General features: G+C 39.1%; 1 protein-coding gene across 8 annotated transcripts in view; it reads left to right on the forward strand.

The window, feature by feature from the left end:
- Positions 1-20,835, forward strand: part of ARHGEF7 (Rho guanine nucleotide exchange factor 7) — a 110,944-nt gene that overhangs the window by 60,954 nt on the left and 29,155 nt on the right. For all 8 annotated transcript variants that reach the window (XM_027444149.3, XM_027444154.3, XM_027444159.3 and 5 more), the window contains 5 exons: positions 4,383-4,505; positions 14,424-14,562; positions 15,455-15,514; positions 16,731-16,877; positions 18,754-18,840. In XM_027444149.3, the coding sequence (XP_027299950.1) occupies positions 4,383-4,505; positions 14,424-14,562; positions 15,455-15,514; positions 16,731-16,877; positions 18,754-18,840 (556 nt within the window). The remainder of the gene's footprint in view (positions 1-4,382; positions 4,506-14,423; positions 14,563-15,454; positions 15,515-16,730; positions 16,878-18,753; positions 18,841-20,835) is intronic.

The raw sequence follows: 20,835 nt of genomic DNA on the forward strand, positions 1-20,835 counted from the left end.
CTTAGTGTTGGTGGATGGAAAAGAGCAGTAAGAGGCAAGGCAGAGAGATGCTGCTGGAGTCTTCAGTTACAAAAAGGAGGGTTTCTGATCATAAAACAGAGCAAGAGCGCTCCAGTCTCTTGAAGACCAAGTGGTCTGGTACTCTAGAGCTCCTTCCAGATCTGTGATCCAGTGCCAGCTCCCAGTTCTGCTGTGGCTCACATAGCACAAGAAGGTTCAAACAGACAAGCTCAGCCATCTCTCTCCGTTTATCTCTAGTTCTGAAGTATTCCCCTATGGATATCTTTGTAGCAGGAGATTGAACAGATGTCTTCCGCTCTAAAAAAAATTCTTCTGTTCACCTGGGAGTAGAAGCTGTCAGTCTGTGGCTGTAATTCTCAACAAGGGAAGACAGGCTGTCTGGTGGACTGCGAATAAATTGAATAGTGCCCCAGCTTGTGAAAATAATAGCTCAGAAAGCTGTGAAGCTTCTTCCTTATTTCAGCAGCTCTGTTAACTGTGAAGCCTTGGGAGATGATATAACCTAGTGTTGCTTTCGCAAACTGCATCCTTCAAAGTCATCAGCCACAGAGGTCCTGTAACCATTTTTGCAGACCTTCAGTTGTTCTTGAAGTTCTCAGCTACCAGCTTTAAGTTCAAAACATTCCCTGTATAATTCTGCAATTTTTTTTTTTATTATTTTTTTTATTTTTTTTATTTTTTTTTGTGGAAATGGAGAAGAACAGAAAATGCTGCCCAGATAATTAAATTTTTCCAGTTTTTGATCGACTCTGCAGGTGAACGTATAGGGACTAGGGACGTAGATGTCACTGTACAATGCTTTTCTGGTAATTGCAGCCAAGTGAGATTTAGACACAGCTGAATTCAACCTGGCAAAAAGGAAGCACACGTACAGCATGCAGTACTGATTACACCATTATCTACGTTTGCTGACTTTGTTAGCCTGTGTCAGAACTTGCCAGCTTCATCAGAGTTTCCACACCCTTTACCAGAACGTTGTAAAGGTCAGTAACACGAAGACTCAGGTAAACTTCTTCAGAGTGCACAGGATGTAATTAGTTATTCTGTAACGTCACTATTGCTTTGCTGGCTGCCGCTGTAGCTTTTAGTCCCGTTACGCTCACTGGCATTGAGCAGGTTCTTAAAGTAAACGTGACTGAGCCACTAGGTCATTTCTTTCCTACTGTTCTCAGATGATTTTGTGATGGGAACCCACTCTAAGTCTGAGGAGATGTATCTGATAGCTACCAGCTCTAAGTCCACCAAACTGCTGATCTGTTTGAGAATGTAGGTGCTGTTGTATGACAATGGTGCCTGTACCGTGTGTACAACAGCAGAGGCTTTGTTACCATTCTTTAGTTCTGTAAATGAAATTAAAACGTGTCTTCAGCCTTTTTACAGCTGAAGTTATCAGCACTCTTTACATATATCTCTATAAAAATATACATAATACGTGTCTGTATATATACTTGTGATTCCTTTTTAATTAAGCTATCAAATATGAGGATATTACGGGGATGCCAACTTCAGAATCCATCATCAAACTGTGCTCTTCATGGAATTTGAAGGCATTAATTACCAGAAGGTTTATATGATGTGGTGACAGGCATTAAGCTGTTTTTCAGGCAGTTAAAGGAGATGCACACGAGTTATTAATTACCCCTGTGAAATTAGTAGAATACTCTCAACTAATGTGCGTAGTTAAAAGTCAAAGGGGATGAGTCGCCCCCCTTCATAAAGTCTGTTAATTATCTTAATTCAGCAAAGGATCTGGGGCATAAAGTTACAATGCGTGCGTAACATCTGAGAGAGCATAATGTCCATCTTTCATTCTCCTGAAAGAAGGGCAGGCTGAGGGGAGACAGATGTCTCCTTGATGCGAGCAGCCATAACTCACTCCTTTTCCCCAGGCGCCCCGCTATGAAGAGACAACTTAAGCGTTTGCAGCGATTGTTTCTTGGGGCCTCTGACTATTTAGTACTGAGCTGGATGCCCCCAGTATGTCTTCAGTCTGAGGCTTGTGCTGTCTCTGTTGCTTGAAGAATGTGGTGTTAGCTCATGCTGACATTTCTTAAAGGAGGCTAGCTGCTAGATGGGAAATCCTGCTAGGGTGGCCCTATGAATGGCCTTCCCTCTGTGCTGGGGAATGCCCCGTTGCTCCTGAAATGCCTCCAGAAGTGGCATTGTGTCAGAATTGAATCTTTTTTTTCAAGGGATGTAATTACAGAGGATAAAGTACAGTCCCTAGCTTTTAACGTAAGGAGCCCTGACAGCATGGTCAGTGTATGGGGCATGGCGTGCCAGCTGGGTGTTTGGCTGTTGGTTTTGGGATACCTGCAGTGATGGTGTCCTCAGATAAGGAAACATCTTTCCCTTGCCTCTCAGCTTGAACGTCTCTGCAGTCAGTTTCAATTTCCCAGAGTTTAGGTCTCCCCACACCATGCAGAGGGAGTGAACAGCCTATAGGACTTAATGGTTTGCAGTTTGGGGCCTGTTTCATGGGGGTGAACTTGTGAATTTTAACTACTGATTGAAGTGGAGGAGTGGGATGAAACAAATGTATTTCAGCAGGATCAGTAGAGGAGCAGCTGTCCTGAGAGCCTGAGCAGTTCTTTTGTGCTAGAGTTCACAGGAGCATCCCTCACTTCTTAAAAGGGAATGTACTGCACACTGATACTTAGAAATGTTATGAACATGTTCAGGATGATGAGAAATTCTTTTTCTTAACATAAAACCAGTATTTTATCTGAGAGAATTGTTGGGACTAATGTCGGCATGAAAGCACCTGCCTGTGCCAGCAGTGTGTCTGTTGGGTATGTACCGAGGACTCACCTAGCGTCAGAGCAGCGTGAAATACTGGAGTCAAGAGCAGTAACAAGTAACAGCAGCAAAAACTGCTGTTTGCTTTAGCCTGTTTGCAAGATGAGACAAAGACTTGCCATATTTATGTAAGGAAACAGTATTTGTACAAGAAACGGAAATATCTGAAGGAAGGAAAACATTTTGCCTCCTTGCATATGTTGTACATGGGCTTTAGGTGAGGTATCATAGACAAACAGTCTAGGACTGCTGAAAACTTTGCCCTATCTTCTGGGTAAGTTCAGTGTGGGTTATGTGATCAGCCATTGGCTGTATAACCTGCTCTTGAAGGGGCTTAGTATTTAAAGTGGGGGTTGCTTGGTAGAAAACAGGATTTCACCTGTTCCAGCACCCTTTAGGTGATCTTGTTAGTCCATTTATTTTTGCTGTTTACACAGATGCAAAATCAGAGTTCAGGCTTTCTGCTGCTTGTACAGGTTCTCAGCTGGTGTCACACAGACATTGTCAGATATTTATAATCCTGAAATTTTCTTACTGCAACTACACAATTCTACTAAAATCTTTTCAAAATCACGCTGTGTACTCATTATTTTTCTTTCTGCTCCCATCACTTAATGTGGATAAAATGCATATGTAGCCTTTGGATAAACCTGGTCAAAACTGATTGTGTTCCCAAGACTGTGTAAAAGTAACCTTTTCTTCTAAATACTGATTCACTTGCTGAGTCATCTTTTTGTTTTGTTTTTTGTTTTTGGCCAGAGTAACTGAGGCCACTATTACTTATTTGACAAAAAAAAACCTCTTATGCACAGAATTGTTTTTCGTAGGGCTAAAGTGAAAATTTCCTTCACTGTTTAGCAGATGTGGTTCATTCTGGCATGGAAGATGATAAAATGCAAGTTATAGAGAATATTTCTGTATCAGTGGTAGTGAAGCAGCATTTTTGCCCTGGTTGCAAATGAATATAAATGTGCTTTATGGTCTTTGAAAGGCAAGATTGTGTAAAAGCTACCTGTAACAGCACTATAACTGGCTGTGCTATCAGGACTTAGTATGGTACTTCCATTAATATTTTAAGCATGTTGTCTGTATTGGTGGAGGAGAGAGGGAGAAAATCCTATTGCTTACTCTGTCCTGTTTTGCCAAAGTGTTGAATGCTGATTTTGAGATTTGGCATAGGGTAAGTACGTGGGTAGGAACCAATAGGTACATTCACTAAAAATCAAGCTCCTGAACTGTGTGTTAGTTCTTGAAAAAGACTGACCAAATGAACGTCTTAGGCATGGCATTGTATATATTCCTATGCTGTGATCATATAAGCAGGCCTGACAGATATAGGGCTGAAGCTGTAAAGGAAGAGAATGCTGTTTGCTGGTCAGTGACCATAGTGACCAGCTGTTTGTTTATATAATTCATGTTATATATATTATTTTTATATTACATGTTCATATTTTTAAAAAAGATACTCATTAAGAATATCCACTGCCTTGCCAGGATCTAATTTATTTCTTTGGTTTGTATTGCTGTAACTTCATCTTTATCTATTCTTCATCTATTCTTAGGTTGCCTGAAGCTCAGCAGAGGGTTGGAGGATGTTTTCTAAATCTGATGCCACAAATGAAAAGCTTATACCTTGCATACTGTGCCAATCATCCATCAGCAGTAAATGTTCTCACAGAACACAGGTATGTTTACCTTATAGTCTGTAGTTTTTTTTCTTCGTTTTTATTTATTTGAAACAAAAACCATAGCACGAAGCTGTTTGATGCAGTCATGACCAGCCCGTCACTTTTGACGGCTTCTTATCAACTGAGATAATTTTATCACTTACGGAGCACATGCTAGACTTTGGATATGCGAAACAAACTGTAGTTATTGTCATTTTCATTTTAAGAATGTCAGGATAAAAAAAGTCTACTAAAGTATGGGATAATAGACATGATTACTAGAAAGCTTTTTATACAGTTGGCTGATTATAACTTAGCCCTGTAAAAGCCTGTGCATTTGTTAGTATGTACTGCATTTTGTAATGGTATACCCCTAGGTCAATTTTGAGTGATAGAGAGGAGTGTGAGCTTTTCAAGCTCACAAATTGCTATTTCCTGCATATAAGATGTAGGATTCTGAGTTAACCTTGCAGGGGTTGCACAGCTTTGGGACTGACCTCGAATTTACATAGAAGATCGCACTGAGGAAAGAGCGTCAAGGCCGGAATTTGATTTTTAAGTCTGCTAGCATAAAATTTCCCTATAAATTCTCCTGATGAGCACATGCTGCAGCAGCTGTTAGCTTGGTGCTGTTTGTCTGCCTATGGTGCAGGATGGAACCACGACCTTCTCTTTAAGGTTAGACAGAGGACAAATTCTAGCAGGATATCTGTTTTCTGCTTTTCCAGACTTTTTCTTGATGTTTTTCTTGATGTTCTTGATGTTATGGACCAAAGACAAGGTTCTTTGAATACGCTTCTCTTTGTTTTGGGAGAGTTAAGCATAATTGACTTGTTTTCTGTAATGTTAAGTTCTTCCAACTTGCATTTTATTTTAACAGCAACAGTTTGTGGCGCATTTAGGACTCTTACTCATAATGGGATAAATCAAAAAGCTTCCAGCTGCTAAAGACTATGAACTACAGTTCAGGGATTGGAACTAGATGGTCTTTAAGGTCCCTTCCAACCTGAGCCATTCTATGAACTATCGCTTATGTTAATAAATCTCTTGTTCCCTTTGGAAAATAGAGCCACAAATTCACATTGCAATTTAGGCTGGAAGAAGGTATTTTTAGTCAGACACAATAACAAATTAAAGTTAAACAAGAGCAGAAGAAAAATAAAACCAAATTCCTCTGTGTTTTCTTTCAAATTGCCTGCCTTCAGTAACATTATCTGTAAATGCTAAAGTACTTAGGTGATTTAAGCCTACGGGTTTGTAATGCTCTTGGGTTTAGATTTAGTTGTTGTTTGTGCCTCTGTAGTCTTTCTGTACAGAGGTCCGGGATTTAATTTGTAGATGGGAGATGGTAAATGATAGCAAAGTAAACACCTACGTTTAAGATTTTGAGATATTTGTAAAGAATATGTGGATTTTCAGAACTCTTGGAAAGCAGAGGGAACAGGTATGTCTGAGAAACGGCGATTAAGAGTGTGAGAGAGGAAAGTGAATTGTTTTGCAAATAGGGAAGAGAAGTATTTCATCTCTTCTGTGTTGCTTTGGGCATTGTTTGTCCCTAGCAAAAGTCAGCTTCTGGTCTGTAAAGTCAGCCTGCTGTCAAGCCCTGCTGGAGTCAATATAAGCATCATAGAGCAATTAAGTAATTCAGATGTGGGAGTAGGTTCAAAGCAATTGCATTGTTCATAAGAGATAGCTCAAGGGGAGATAAGTTCTGATAAACAGCTTTCTGTTTAATGCTATTGTCTTGTAAGGCATGAGTCAACAGAAGTGAATCCTGTTTTTTTAAATTACCCCTATTTTATTATTCTAAGCCCTTCGGTTTTGCTGAATGCCGTTGCTGTAGGTAGCAAGTGGCTCAACTGAGAATTCTGCTTCAGGCAGCTGCCTTGAAGAAATGGCAAAGTGGCTTTGAGCAATTCCAAGCCTTTTTGTCTCAGAATACAAGAAACCTTTTAATTACGGTATTTTAAATGTAGAGAAAAAGTCACTTTTGCTTGTATGCACTGATTAAGGACATGGGGAAAAGGAAAACACTCAGAACTGTCTCCTTGTTTCATTAGTTGAAATGGTTTTATTATGTAAAAGCATCTCTCATAAACTTTAATGTGAAAATTACTGTGAGCTTTGAGGATTGTCATGACTGCAGTAGTAACAAAATGACCACGTTGCAGTTAACACTAGATCAGTCTTGAAATGAGATTTCTTCTGAGTTCTCAAAGATTGGTTTAGACTCCCAAGAAATTGTGATGATGTGTTGGCTGTTTGTAGTATAGTTATGTGCTTTAATACCAACGGGTAGAGATTTGAGCATCGAGTTTCTAACAGCTGCACTTCTCAGTAGCCTCTTAAAGTGAGGAAAATGGAACAGTCTTGAGTGGTTTGGATTAGAGCATAAATTCTTACTGTCTACATCAGATTATTTCTTGCCATGAATTCTGTGAACTTTGTAAACTGACAACGTGCCTTAACTGTGCTTCTGAAATGTGTTGGTCAAAAAGAACTAGCAGGTAATTTTTAAGTCAGGTTCTTATATCATAAAATTAGTAATCTCTGCAGTTTAGTAAGTTTGCTCCCTTTTCAAAGGGAATTGGCTATTGTTTTGAAGCATTAACTGTGCTATTTCTTTAGCCAGTTGGATCACTGTAACATCAAAATTACAGTAAGCCATCATCTGGCTTGATGGAATATTACAGACATAAAGGCTTTATGTCATTTTCTGAAAAATCAGGCATGCTCTTTGAGTACCTGTTCAGAGGTCTTTGCTACCCGGTAAAGAGTCTGTCCATATACTTAAAACATATACTTAAAAACTGATGATCCTAACCTATCCAGAATTATTTTGAACTTGTGTTGAAAAGCCTTTTTTGAATAGGAGCTTTGTAAAATCGATTTTTTCAGTAGTGGTACTTGAGATTGGCTGGAGATTTAGGAAGGGCATTCAGTGGGAATGTGACTGTTCCCCCATGCCACTCACTCAGTGTGAATGCCAGCCTGATGTTTCCTGTTTCTGTTCTGTCATTTGCTTTTTGTTCACGTGTAAAAACAACATAGGTAGTCTTAGTACAAAATAAGGCATGTGCATGTATGGCATGTACATACATATTCATATGTGTATAAATAAAAATACACAGGGTGAAAGGTGTTGATTTTAGTATTACTGCATGAAAGAGCTTTTTAATTTCCAAATGTTCAAAGCTACAAGCATCTTTTGTTTCCTTAACTGTTAATAGTTAAACTACTAAAGTGAATATCAATAAAGAGAATTCCATGAGTATGCAGAAATGGGAATAAAACCTTGTACAGCCTATACAGGAGTTCAGGTTCCAGAGCTAAGTGTTTTTTGAGGTTGTATTTGGGTCTGACAATAAGAACAACAGCAAAAATCTTCTGCTGTATTATTTCTTTTAAGTTTGGAGCATTGTGAGCAGGTGGTCTTACCTGATTCCAGTCGTGTCACTCTAGAGCTGCTACTCAGCATCATTTCTCCAGTTTTGTACGATTTGAAATTTTGTAGACTCTTTTTGTTTGAGGAATGGGGTAAGAGCTGTTGCATGTTTTTTATTTTTATTTTTTCCAGACCTAAAATTCTTCCAGTTTGAGAGAGACTCAAGGAAAAATGACGATTATTTAACATACTTAGGTCTGTCACCTTGTCTTATAATCGTGTCTTAAGCCACTTGCTAGAGCTTAAGAGATGGAGCTCACCAGGTGCAGCTGGGTGGTGACTCTTGCAGAGATCAGCGTTTTGTTTGTTTCCATCACTGTCTCTTGGCTCATTCTCCACGGTCCTTTCTCCAATTGTGGCTGTAGTGCCACTGTATGTGATCCCTATTTTCTTTACTTCATTCTCTAACAGTCACACCTCTTTGGCAGTGTTGTATGAGCTTTCAGTCCCATAGTTCTGCTTGAAGATCCCAGTTCAAGTCCAAGGGTAGATGATCCAATGCAATAATCCTGTATTATTTTTGGAGAGAATTGTGCAGTACTGTCTCAAGGGCATAGCATTTAGTTGAAGCAGCGTTGTTTGCCATTTGAGATTCTGATCATAGAAGTATGCTTGCCTTCCAGTAAGAGAAGAAACAGGATGAACAACCTCAGGCATGAAAGAAAGAATTTTCCTCAAACCAATTTAAGAAACAAAAACCAAACAGTTGGATACAAAGGACAGAAATGGATAATTGCAGAGGAGTAAGGAGTCTCAGGAACTTGAGATGGTATTACCCCTGGCATCAGAACAGACATCAGAAGCTGTAAAGTTCAGTGCAAGAGGAAAGTCCAGCAAAGAAAAAGAAGAGACAGCAGCTAGGACTGGGAATGTATGTAGACTATATCCAAAATGACAAAGGAAAAGATAAGTATAGAACTACCTGGAAAGTGGATAACAATGAGGGGGAGGCAGTCTAAAAGTCAGTGGGGTGTTGAGCTCTTAAAAAATACAGAGTATAGACCCAATTGTAATTAGTATTAAATATGTAATTACTGGGGGGAGAGAATCAGCTTTTTGACTTTTATTTAAAATAAACGTGGCATTGTTTAAACAACATGTAAGAAAAATGTTTCTAAAAGAAAATAACTTATTCCAAAAGAAGCCAAAAATCAGTAATGTTGGTTGCTTTTGTTTTGCAAAACAAGTGTTGAGCCAGTTTTCAGCTTGGAAGAATAGCTGGAAGCTATTTGCAAAACTTCACTTATTCAAATATTACTCTTGCTAGATCCTTCAGCTTTCTTAGATAACATATCCCCAGCATGTTCTGCATTTGCATCACTGACCTAGCAGTCTGGATAAAGTTTCTGGAGCTGAAACATTACAATTACTCTGAGTAACTGGAGCGTGGAATACAGATCAGCTTGAGTCAGAAAACCCTTTGTGCCTCCCCCACTTCTGTGCATCCCTGAGCCTGCAAGTGTGCAGGCTGATGTCATACGCGGAGCAGCAGTCCCCGAGTGAGCAGCTCGCCTGGGAAGGTTAGCACTAGGAAACTCAAAGCTGCAGTCGAGGGGTTGCTGAGCCAAGCTGTGCCACAACGCTCTCAAAATGCGGTGCCTGTGTGCAGTCCTCAGACCCCTCAGCAGTGATAGCTCCTGCTCCATCTATTACAAACAGAGACCTACTTCAGAAGTGTAAGTTGTGCTTTTAAATATACATTTTAGTTCCTGAAAATGTTTTCCTCGAGTTTAAATGACTTTTTTTTTTTTTGCTTTCTGTTACTGTAGGCACATCTGAACTTGTTTTCTTCCCTCTCCCCAGCCTGAATTGCAGCTTTTAGAGGCAGCTGCTCTAAGAAAGATTTGAATATGTTAATATGGCTTAAAGACATTTTTTGTAGTGACTTCTAAAATAACTTTTGCTGTGAACTAACGTTAGTTTGAAGAAGAGGGAGAACTCTTCAGCTAGGGATTTTGTGGGTAAATGAAGCACAGTGCTTTTGTATGCTTCTCTGCTTTTTATTCTGTAAAATGACACAAGTAGTGAATTGAAATCTCATCTGCTTCTTTCTAAAAAGATATTTATGTAGCCAGTTGTGACTGAGTTGATGTTTTAACTGTTCAAAATTTTTTTCTGTTTAAGCAAATCAATATATATTTTTCTATTAAAAAAAACAAACTTACAGTTTAGCTTTGGGTCAGAGCTTTATTTTAGCATATATTCTGACTTGCCTGGTTGAAATTGTGACATGAAAGAGCCATTGTCTTTGTCAAAGCAGCTGTGCTCTTAAGCTAACAACAGGGATTTTTTTTAAGCTGCTATTAATTAAGAAACAGTTGTGAACTGTTGTCATATTCAAACAGTGTTCTAACCCACCCGTGTTGTATTGAATTAAACCTTTCCATTACGTTTGTATTTGTCCTTCATGAATAAATGAAGGACATTTACTTTAGCTCAAAGTAATGTCCTTTTTGCCAAATACTTCTGTTTTCAAGGCTGTGGAGTTGGCAGGTTGGTTTACCTTGGGCAGTCTGGTAGCAGGGGCCGCACCACAACGCTGCTTGAACAATATTTTTGCTCCTATTGTGTTCAGAGTGTGTGTGCCTGTGTTCGTCCTGGAGTTTGAACAAGCCAGCGTGTCGAAACTTGTCAGGGCGACATATAGGAGCGTATGAAAGAAAACATTGTCCTCCTGGGAACGTTGGGAGGAAAACTACGTAATTCAGTTTTAATTGCACCGATTAACACCGCGCTGTGTAAAGGGCTTCCTGATGATGCCATTGTTAAGCGTGTTTCTCAGGACGTTGTGTACACTTCAAGAGAGCCGTGGTTTAAACTTGCTCTGTGGGTTCTCACACTGTGATTAAGTGAAACCCAGGAGATAATCAACAAAGTGTCCTATGGTGGAGAGCAGCCCTGGCTGGCAACTGCTGCGACCTTGCGTAAGGATGGAGCATTTTCAGTTTAAAAAAAAAAAAAAAAAAAAAAAAAGGAAAAAATAGTTTCTTTATTTTGTCAGGTTGCAAAGTAGTGGATTCTCTGCAGCGAGCTTTCCCCTGTTTTCTGACACATCTGTTTCACAATGCCAGGCTCGGGAAGAAAAGGAACGGAGGTGATGAAAAATCAGCAGTGTGAATGTGGGTGAAGTGGATTTGGTAACCACAATGTTCCTCCTGTTGTGGAGGGATTAGATAATAAAATAATTAAAAGGAGAAAACAAATGCATTGTGTTAGGGGATAGCTCAGCAAATGCCACTTCTGTAACGCAGTTGTGTGCACACAGCAGCATGGGGATGGCCAAAGTAATTAGGGACGGGGGTTTTTGTGTCTTTGCAACCGAAAGCTGAAAATCAGCATTGCTGAGAACAATGTTGAATTGAAATGGCCTGCGGTATTCATGGTTGGCATGTAGCGTGAAGCATACTGGCGTTTCGGAGAAGAAAAGTTGTGTGGACGTGCATGGGTTGTGCTGCCTGAAATGGGAAAGGGTGAGAGATAACGAGGAAGGAAATAGTTCCTACAGTTCGGCTGTAGGGGCTGCGTGTCTGGCTGAAGTAAACAATGCAAAGAATGAATGTTTCCTTCCTGTTAGTTCTTGTAGCACTACCTGTAGTGTCTGGCACTGAAAAAAGGGCCTTCACATCTGAGCTTTGCTAAACCCTGCTGGAAACAGCCACATCCCCTGAGCAGATCCCCTTAGCTGCACCCCTCCCCTGGCACAACCTGAGGCCATTCCCTCCGGTCCTGTCACTAGTTTCCTGTGAGAAGAGGATGACCCCAGCTCCCCACCCCTTCCTTTCAGGTAGCTACAGAGAGCAATGAGGTCTTCCCTCAGTCTCCTCTTCTCCAGACCAAACACCCCCAGTTCCCTCAGCCGCCCCTCACAGGCCTTGTGCTCCAGGCCCCTCACCAGCTTCATAGCCCTGCTCTGGACATGCTCCAGGGCCTCGATGCCCTTATTGTAGTGAGGGTCCCAAATTAGTCGAAATCCTGGATGAACAACTAGCTGGTAACACTGCAAACCAACCTCAGTGTGAGCAGAAGGCCTTAGTTCATGAAGGTGCCACCAGAATCAGTCATCATTTTGTGAAATTGATGCAATTTTTATGCAGACTGTTCATAAGAAAGCTTAAGGCAAATAAGTCTTGTGGATCTAGATATTCAGCAGGCAGCTTTTCTTCTTAAATCAAACCCAAAGCCAGGAAAGTACTCAGGCTTATCTGTGTTGCTTTATAATGATTTTCCACACAACTTACCGTAGGAGGTTTTTCAATGAGTTTCAATTTTGGCTAAAAGCTGACCGTGTCACGGGCTGGTTTTGGGAGGCCTGGAGTTGCTGATAGAGGCTGCCTGAGAGGGGTGGGGAAGGGAGGTCTGCCTCCTGGAGCTGTGATGTTCACCACTGTGTCAAACCCTTCCCTCTGCATCTTCGTGATGCAAAGCAGGTGTTGGGAAACTCCTTCCCATCTGCTTCCTTCACTGTGCTGCTCCAGAACAGCAGAAGCACACGTGTGCTCTGAGAAGGGCCTGGGCCTAGCGTGAAATGCTCTGGAAGAGGTGGTGTTAAGGTTATGCCCTCCCTGGCAATACAGAAGCAGTATTGGATCTAATTAAACTACCTAGCTAATGTGAAGATAAGTAAAAAAAAAAAAAATAAAAAAAATTGGAGTTATCTGCATGGAGAAGTGTCTTCTGTTCTGTGAACGTGGGGAAACCAGGAGGAGAAATGTCTGGGTGGGCCGATGGGTGAAGTGCTTGTGTGAGGTGGGAAAGACTCAGTTCGTGTCCTTGGCTTGCTTTCTTCATCTGTCTGGGCAAATGGCAGTAGTAAAGTGTAAGTTACCCTGAAATCAGAAGGGATAGAGTGGGTGGACAGGCAGGGTCTCTTTTGCCTTAATTTGTGATTTTATATAGCACACCTCACTGATACACACCAGAACACATTTGTTGAAGTTAATAGCAGTGTTCTTTTTACAGATCAAATTTGCTTTCACTTCTGCATCTAAAATATGACACTATTTCCAAAGTTTGGAGGTACTTGCTCTTTCCAAAATGTTACCTAGGTTTAGATTTTTGTTAATGGGGCCATAGTATACAAGTAAGTGTTCCTTCTTTCTTGGTTTTTGATGTTTTACTGTTCCTGAAAATACCAAATCTAGTGTCTGGCAGAAGCTGCCTTTGAAAAATGAGACTGTCAACAACCAGGGAAGTGAAAAATATTGTAAGTCATGGCTTTTGGGGACATACTGCTGTTAATCAGCTGAAAGTAAAGATTCCTGGTATAACTTAACATGGAATTTGTGTGTCGCATGAGAATATAACAATTGCTCAAACCATGAACAACCTCATCTGCAGATGTCTAGGATGGCATAGGTTGAATGCAAAAAAGATTTTACTAAGTGGCTTTCTGAATTTTCTTTATTTAGACTTTGTCTTCAGGATCACTTCTGCAACACGTGCATTTTAAAGCCTGGAAATAAGCCCAGGTGCTGCTGGGCTTCCTTTCCCTAAAGAGGAGGCTGATTTTATTCCTGGCCATTTAAACTCTTAAATCTCATCCTGGACCTTACTTTTCTGAAATCTTTGGTTTTTAAGGGAGCTGAGAATGTAGATATTGTAAGTTTCCTTGATAGCAAAGTCAGCACAAATTCCTATGGTGTTCTGCTGCCTTTTAATGGAGTTCATGGGGCAAGCTGAAGGGCTGTGCAGCGTTCCTGGACGTGATCCAAGTATGAGAAGCTGTGGGTAAGGGATGTAGCAGTTCACGATACTTGAAGCGTGTGGGTTTCTTACACCAACCTTGTTGTCAAAACAAGCGTGTTGTATAATTATACCCTCCGTGAAACCCTGGCTCCTGTGAGGATAGACTGCACACCAATTACTTCTGCTGTGGTCTGCCATTTGTGTGGCTGCTGGTTAGTCAGTCAGTAACTCCTGGGATGCGTGATACGAGGTTGTTAAGTGCCTAAGTGTGGGAGGAAGAAGGTTTTGAAACACCCTGTGCCTTCACATTAGTGCTTGCCACCTTAAAAACAGCAGTGCCCACCTGACTGAATGCGGAGCTGTTCTATAGTTTACTCCTGGGAATTATCTTTTTAAGCCACCTCTGAGGTCAGATGTCTTTTTACTAGAATAAAGAGGTAAGTAATAAAATATTGTGCAAAGGCTTGATTCTGTAACTCTTGCTTGAATGGGGTAGCATTTAGGAGCTGTCTCTGATCATCATTTACCTAGAGTGGTGGGTGCAATTCCATTTCTGTTCTCTGGATTAATAGTGGACCCATTATCCCAACAAATGTCTTTCTAGATTAAACAAAATACAGGAGCAAACTGATGTCAGCACTTATGTTGTGCTTAATTTTGATTTGACTTATGTGATAAATTTATTTGGCCTTTTTGTTTTACTGGCAGAAGTCATTGCAGGTGGAAGCCTGAAGTGAAGAATCTAACACAATTCTAATTGTCTTGATAATTTGATGTTAATTTGCTTAAATATCTTATGTGCACAGTGAGGAGCTAGGAGAATTCATGGAGATGAAAGGTGCCAACAGCCCTGGGATCCTTGTACTGACCACAGGCCTCAGCAAACCTTTTATGCGTCTGGATAAATACCCCACGTTACTCAAAGAACTTGAAAGGCACATGGAGGTATATCTTATCAGCATTTATGTTCCAGCTTAATGATGATTTGACAACAATTATTTTAAAGGTACATGTCAAACATGACGGGACCCAAAATTACCTTTGTTTCCTCTTCCTTCAGCCTCCTGAAATACAGGCTGCAATAGTTTAAGACGGTGCAGTAAACTTCCTGCAAAAGCTAAATGTTTACGGTAAAGCTAGCCAGAGAAGCTAACCTTCACTCCTAGAACAGCCTTGCACAGACTTTGGTTGATTCAATGTTGAGTTCATCTCCTGCACACAACTTGAGGCTACTTTATCTTGTAGGAGTGCTGCTTCCCATCTTAGGACCTCAACCTGTTGGACACTTCACCTTGACTTCTACTGCACACTGTCCCAAAATGATCTTTCCCATGGGGGAAAGGTGTTTGAGGAGCTACTGTTTCTGCATTTGTGTTTTATAGGTTAGATTTGTGGGGTGTGAAGGAGGGAGAGAAATAGAAGGCATATGGGTCTTCGTTGTGTCACATGGTTTGTCAGTCAGTGACAAGACATACTAATCTGGAAGGAATGTGTTTTTTGTGACAAAGAAAGGTAACATGCCAAATAAAACCCTCTAAAATGAATGCTTTCCTATTAGGATTTCAAGTTGGAAAGCAATTTCTTATCCAATAGTTCCTGTAAAATTTCCTTGGCTCTATTTTAGGCATAAATAGCAAAGTTGTAAATGGCATTTTACTTTTTCTTTTTACAAGACAGACAACCAATTCTTGATATAAGAGTAAGACGGCTGTGAAAAGAGAGATCTAAAAGCTTTTATTTTATAGGATTATTTGTATTTAGTTAAGCCTCTAAATACTTCGTTGTTTTTTTTACTAGAACTAAATCTTTTATTCTGTGCTTTTCCCCTTGCTTTTAGGATTATCATCCGGATCGTCCAGATATTCAAAAATCCATGACTGCCTTCAAAAATCTTTCTGTAAGAGTGATGAAAAATAGATAATGTGTATTTTTTCAGTATAGTGTTCTCTAATTTCATCTCTATCCATTGCTTTTAAAACGTGAAGCTTTTTTGTACACTTTGGTATAAGAAACTTTTGTGAAACTTCTTTTGAGCCCTGCAGTTTATGGGCAGAACTAAGGATTGCAAGCTGCGGGGGAGTTACAGCAAATAGACTATTGACAGAAAAGCCTTGCAAGCATTCTGCAATTCTCAGTCTGCCCTCTCACTTGTGCTTTATTTTCCTTTCTGTGAGCACAAACATGACTAGTGACCTAAAGAAGGGCCACAATGCTTGACTATATTTTAAAAAAAATAAATAAATTCTGAAGTGCATTTGTTTTAGTGGAATAGTGGTAGAGTTGAGGGAGAAAGGATGAAAAGGGAAGCACAAGATAAACTCTAAAGATAGGAACTTTCAGTAATAATCAAGGGGATAAGCCTGATTTGAACAAATGGTCTGTCTTTTTTTCTTAACTAAAAAAAAAGTGCAACTGCAGCAGGCATATGTTTAATGTATTTTAAGTGACAATAAACTTAATGTTTTGTGTTTCCTGCTGGAAGTGCATGCTGCTGGTAACCTGTAATTTTTTTTATATTTTAAAGCAGGAATTTATTGTTACCTGTGTTCAGAAGATGTTTGGGGTTTCCCCATTCAGTTGAGTACTTCACAAATGAGAGACAATAATCCTGAAAAACTGAAGTGAGATGATTACAGCTAGTAGGGCAGGTTGGCAAGAAATGTAATAAAAATAGGAGCACGTGGTTAGACAGTGTTTGCACAAATGACATGGAAGTTTTTACTGAATAAGAATATGCTTTGCATGTAGTGATTTGTACTTAGGACGGCTGTGTTACTGTTTTCTGCTCTAGCCAAGCTGTTTGTCTTAAAAGAACAAAAACGTGAAATGTAAAGAAAAAGGAAATTTGAGGAATGGGATTTCTCAACTATAGTTTTCTCAAACTATAAATTTGTAATTGAAGTCAGTGTATTGAAAAGAAAAGTAATAGGGAAGATAGCAAGACTAGTTTTATAAGAAATACTGGTAATGGTCATCTAAATGAAAATGCCTCAAATTGGCTACTGTCTTCTGTTTGCTACATTGAAAACAATAAATACAACTGTAGTGCTATTTCTACCCTTAACCATATTGATGGAGTTGATAGAGATGATATTTTTGCCTATGTTTGCTAGGCACAATGTCAAGAAGTACGGAAACGGAAAGAACTTGAACTACAAATATTAACAGAAGCAATCCGCTGTTGGGAGGGAGAAGATATTAAAACACTTGGCAATGTAATTTACATGTCCCAGGTCATGATTCAGTGTGCTGGAAGTGAGGTAAGGCAGTTCTTATCTTTACTGTCAGTCTGTCTTTCCCTATTGTAATCATAATTATACATATACATATACATATACATATACATATATATATATATATACACACACACACACATGCATAAAATCATGTAGCACAACATAATATAAATTTTGTAGCAGAAATAACGTTTTGAGATACTAATCTAGAATAGAATCTTTTTCCCACTTTTTTAAGGCTTTTATTATAAAATAGGGAAAAAAACACATGAAGATGGATGGTCTCATCTGTAAAACTTACTGAAACATGGCCAATATAAGACTTGAAAAATGATCTTAAAATGTTTTTAGGTCTGTTTTTGAAGTGCATAATGAAACAAGTTTTTCCATATGTAGTTATATTACAGGATCATTTCACAAATGATTATAACATTTAAATAACAAGAGTTGTACTGTAAGGTGCCTGAGGTTTATTTTGCCCTAACTGTTTTGGGAACTTTGCAGAGGTAGTACATTTTTGAAATACAGGTTTGAAAAAATGGTTTTGGAGAAATGGACTAAGAGGAGACGTGAAAAAAGACAATGGTGATGTTGCAAAGTATGAGTGATTTTTAAAGAAAAAAAATCGTACTAGAGATAACATTCTAAAAGATTTTTAAAGCAAGTGTTAACAAAAGAGAAATGCATACAGATTACTGGCGTGTTTTTACTGTAGGCTTTTCTCCTGTATAATCAACTTTGAAGTTGTTGGGGGTTTTTGAATTGCAACCTCATTCAATTTCCTTCTGTAGAACAAAGATTTCAATGCATATCAGGAAAGACAAAAATGTTTCTGCAACTGAGTAGTTTAAAATTCATCACCTGTTGATTTTTAAAAATTTTTAAATTTTGTAAGGTGTTTAAATAAACTTATTTGACTAACTTAGATTCAGTAGAATTCATAGTGCATCTTCTGCAGCTGCCTTTTGTCTTAAAAATAAAGCCACCACAATCTTTCATTCTGATTAAAATGTCAGTATAATAGACTTCTAGTTTCCACATATATTACGGCATTGCTTTTTGACTAGATATCTAATAGTTTAATTTTGCAAAAGCAATTGTTTTAGTTTTTTTAAATGATGTTGACATTTGTAAAGACCTACTGAAAAACTAAAACATTCGAACTTGGTAAGGACCTGTATTGTATTGCAAAGATGTTCGGAATTGAGACAGTGACTTTGAGAACGGATATATTTGTTTTGTCATTAAAATAAAAGCTTTATATGTTAATGCTTTCTTTTAAGTGTTCATCTATACCAGTTGATTGAGTAAATTTTCTCCTCTTACCATAGAAGTACTTCTCAAAACAGAAAACTAAAGACAACCTCACAAGTGAAACCAGAATACTAAAAACAGAACAGAATATTTTCATTGAATATGAGCGTTATTACTTTTCTTTCATAATCTTTTACTAATTCAGAACATAATCTGACATAATAGAAAAAACTGATGTCTCCAATTTAAGAGACGCTAAGTCTTGACATTACAGTAACAGCATCCATCCATGCTATATTAACAAATATATCCAGTATGTGATTTTGGCTTTGCTAAAGTCACTGAAACTGTTATCAAATTAAACACCATCTGGGTGAAATACTGGCCTTAAAATTTCCTTTTAAAAAATAAAGCTCTACTCTCCAGGAAAGAGTTATAGGCATGTATTACTGGAAATTTTGAAATAGAAAACTAAATAATCCAAACTCCTTTTACATTTATGAAGGCTTAATTTTGCTAGAGGAATGCTTGTGGAATAACTATAGAGTTGTAACATTGTTGATAGTTTTTAATAATATCCAATATAAGAAGTGGGGAGGGAGCTTGTGATGTTGTATTTACTTTTTATTTTTTATTTTTTTTAAAGGAAAAGAATGAAAGGTATCTTCTTCTCTTCCCTAACATCTTGCTTATGTTGTCTGCCAGCCCGAGAATGAGTGGGTTTATCTATCAGGTAAAGTAATATATGTACGTATGTGTATAAATGCTGGGAGTGTTTTTTCCCAAATGTTTCATAGAAAACTTGGAAGGATTATTAAAATTTTGTGTTTACAAAGGGAAAAGGTAATTTCTGCAGTAAGAACTGTTTTTCTGTTTTATGAAGCCTAGAAGCTTGGATTTGACTTTTTTGCAGCTGACGACTTCTGTGACCGTCAGCAAGACATTTTTGCACCTCTGTCCTTCTCGGTATTAGCTAATGAGAGGAAGAATTAATAGCTTTTTAGAGCTACATATGAAAAGGATTCTGTTGTGCAGGCTCATTCTGACTGCTGCTTCAATCTTACCAAAATGACACAGGACTCTTTAAGCTCTCAGTGGTGCGAGTTAGGCTGAGTTACCATCTAGTTCTTTAGGTGCATCTGTGAATCAGCAGAGCACTTCTGACGAGTCTTCCAGTTTTTCCTCTTTACTGACTCTTGAGTCACAGTGTCGGAGTGATCTCAGGGCTTACCAACTGAATTTCCTCTGGATGAAGCTGAACTGGAAGGCATGCTCCAAAAGTATACTTGATCTGCTTCAAGTACTCATTGCCACTTAGTCCATGGCACCAACCTAGAGCTAGCCCAATGTGCTACCACCTGAAACACATATGCTGTGACCTTCGGGCCTTCAGCACCACCAGATATTTCACTTCACAAATCCACTACTTGTTCCTGGTAGATGGCCTTTTTAAGCACTGTAGCGTGTTTTCTAGCTGAGTACTTGCTCTTGCAATCTGACTGTAGATCCAAAGACCTCCTAGAAGGTGAAGTTAGAGCCAGTGCTTACTCCATGAGTTTCTGAAACTTTTGTAAACGTTCAAGTCTGGCTGGGTGATTCCGACGTCACAGCAAAACAACCAAAAGCAAGGGAAAATGAAACAAAAATTCTAAAAGGGGCCCAAGATCCCACCTGCTTTAAGTACTTACGTAAATCATTCAAGCATTCTGTTCCTTTCTCTCAAGTAGTGATTCATCTGCCACAAAGGAATGCTAAAGGTTTATAATTCAGGGTTCTTATGCAGTTGGCTACATCTAGTCACAAACTGTATGACTCAAATTCATGTTCGGATTCATGATAGTAGCTTGATTTATCTAAGACGTGCAGGTCAAATACATAATCAAGCTTCTGTTATCTTTGTGCTGCTCTTAATGACTTTTAGCTGGTACTTTATCCTGATGTGGATGGAAAAAGATACTAGGAAAGGCAGGTGAGTGCCAGATCTCAAGTGTCACAGCCATAATTCCAGATGACGGAAGGTGTTTCTAGTACAAAGGCAACTGAGTGGAAGTTTAGTGTGTTAACAAACAACACAAAATTAAGCAATGAATCTGTCAGGCTTAGTTCTGCTCTCCTACTTTTAAACTGCATATACTTTCTTCCTCTTCTCACCCATCTTGTCCCTCAGGTGGATGTCGTTGTTCAATAAATAAGCAGTTTTCTGTGCACTTGTCTTCAGGTTCTGCTCAGGATGTTCACAGCGCTTTCTTAGTGCTTTCTTAGTGTTTACTGCCCATCCCCCTGTTCAATACAAAATTATTGATTTCTTTGTAAGTTCTAATGTGATTTTCCTGACGCTATGAACTTCTCAAATCCTAATGTCTGCATTTTCACAGCAAGGCAGAATTATTTCATTACTTTTTATGTCTGAGACTGTGGCTTCGAGCTGTGTGGGGAATACATAGCACGTGCTGTCTGGATCTTTGTTTTGAGGTTCTTGCCTCAGAAGTGGGATGTGGGCAGATGGTGATGCAGCTCCCTCGGTCATTCCAAGAGAAAAGATGTCCTTGAAAGCAGCATCTTTACATGCCTCTTTTCCTGACTGGTGCATGTCTACAAACAGGGAGAAAGGAGCATTTCCTGATCCTTGCAGTTTAGGTATAAGCTGCAGCTCCTTCATGTTGCAGTACATCCTCCGTGTATGTCTGAATATTCAAGTTATTAGCAGGCTTCAGGCATTCTAGTTCAT

This window comes from Anas platyrhynchos, chromosome 1, assembly GCF_047663525.1.
Source record: "Anas platyrhynchos isolate ZD024472 breed Pekin duck chromosome 1, IASCAAS_PekinDuck_T2T, whole genome shotgun sequence".
Taxonomy (NCBI): domain Eukaryota; kingdom Metazoa; phylum Chordata; class Aves; order Anseriformes; family Anatidae; genus Anas; species Anas platyrhynchos.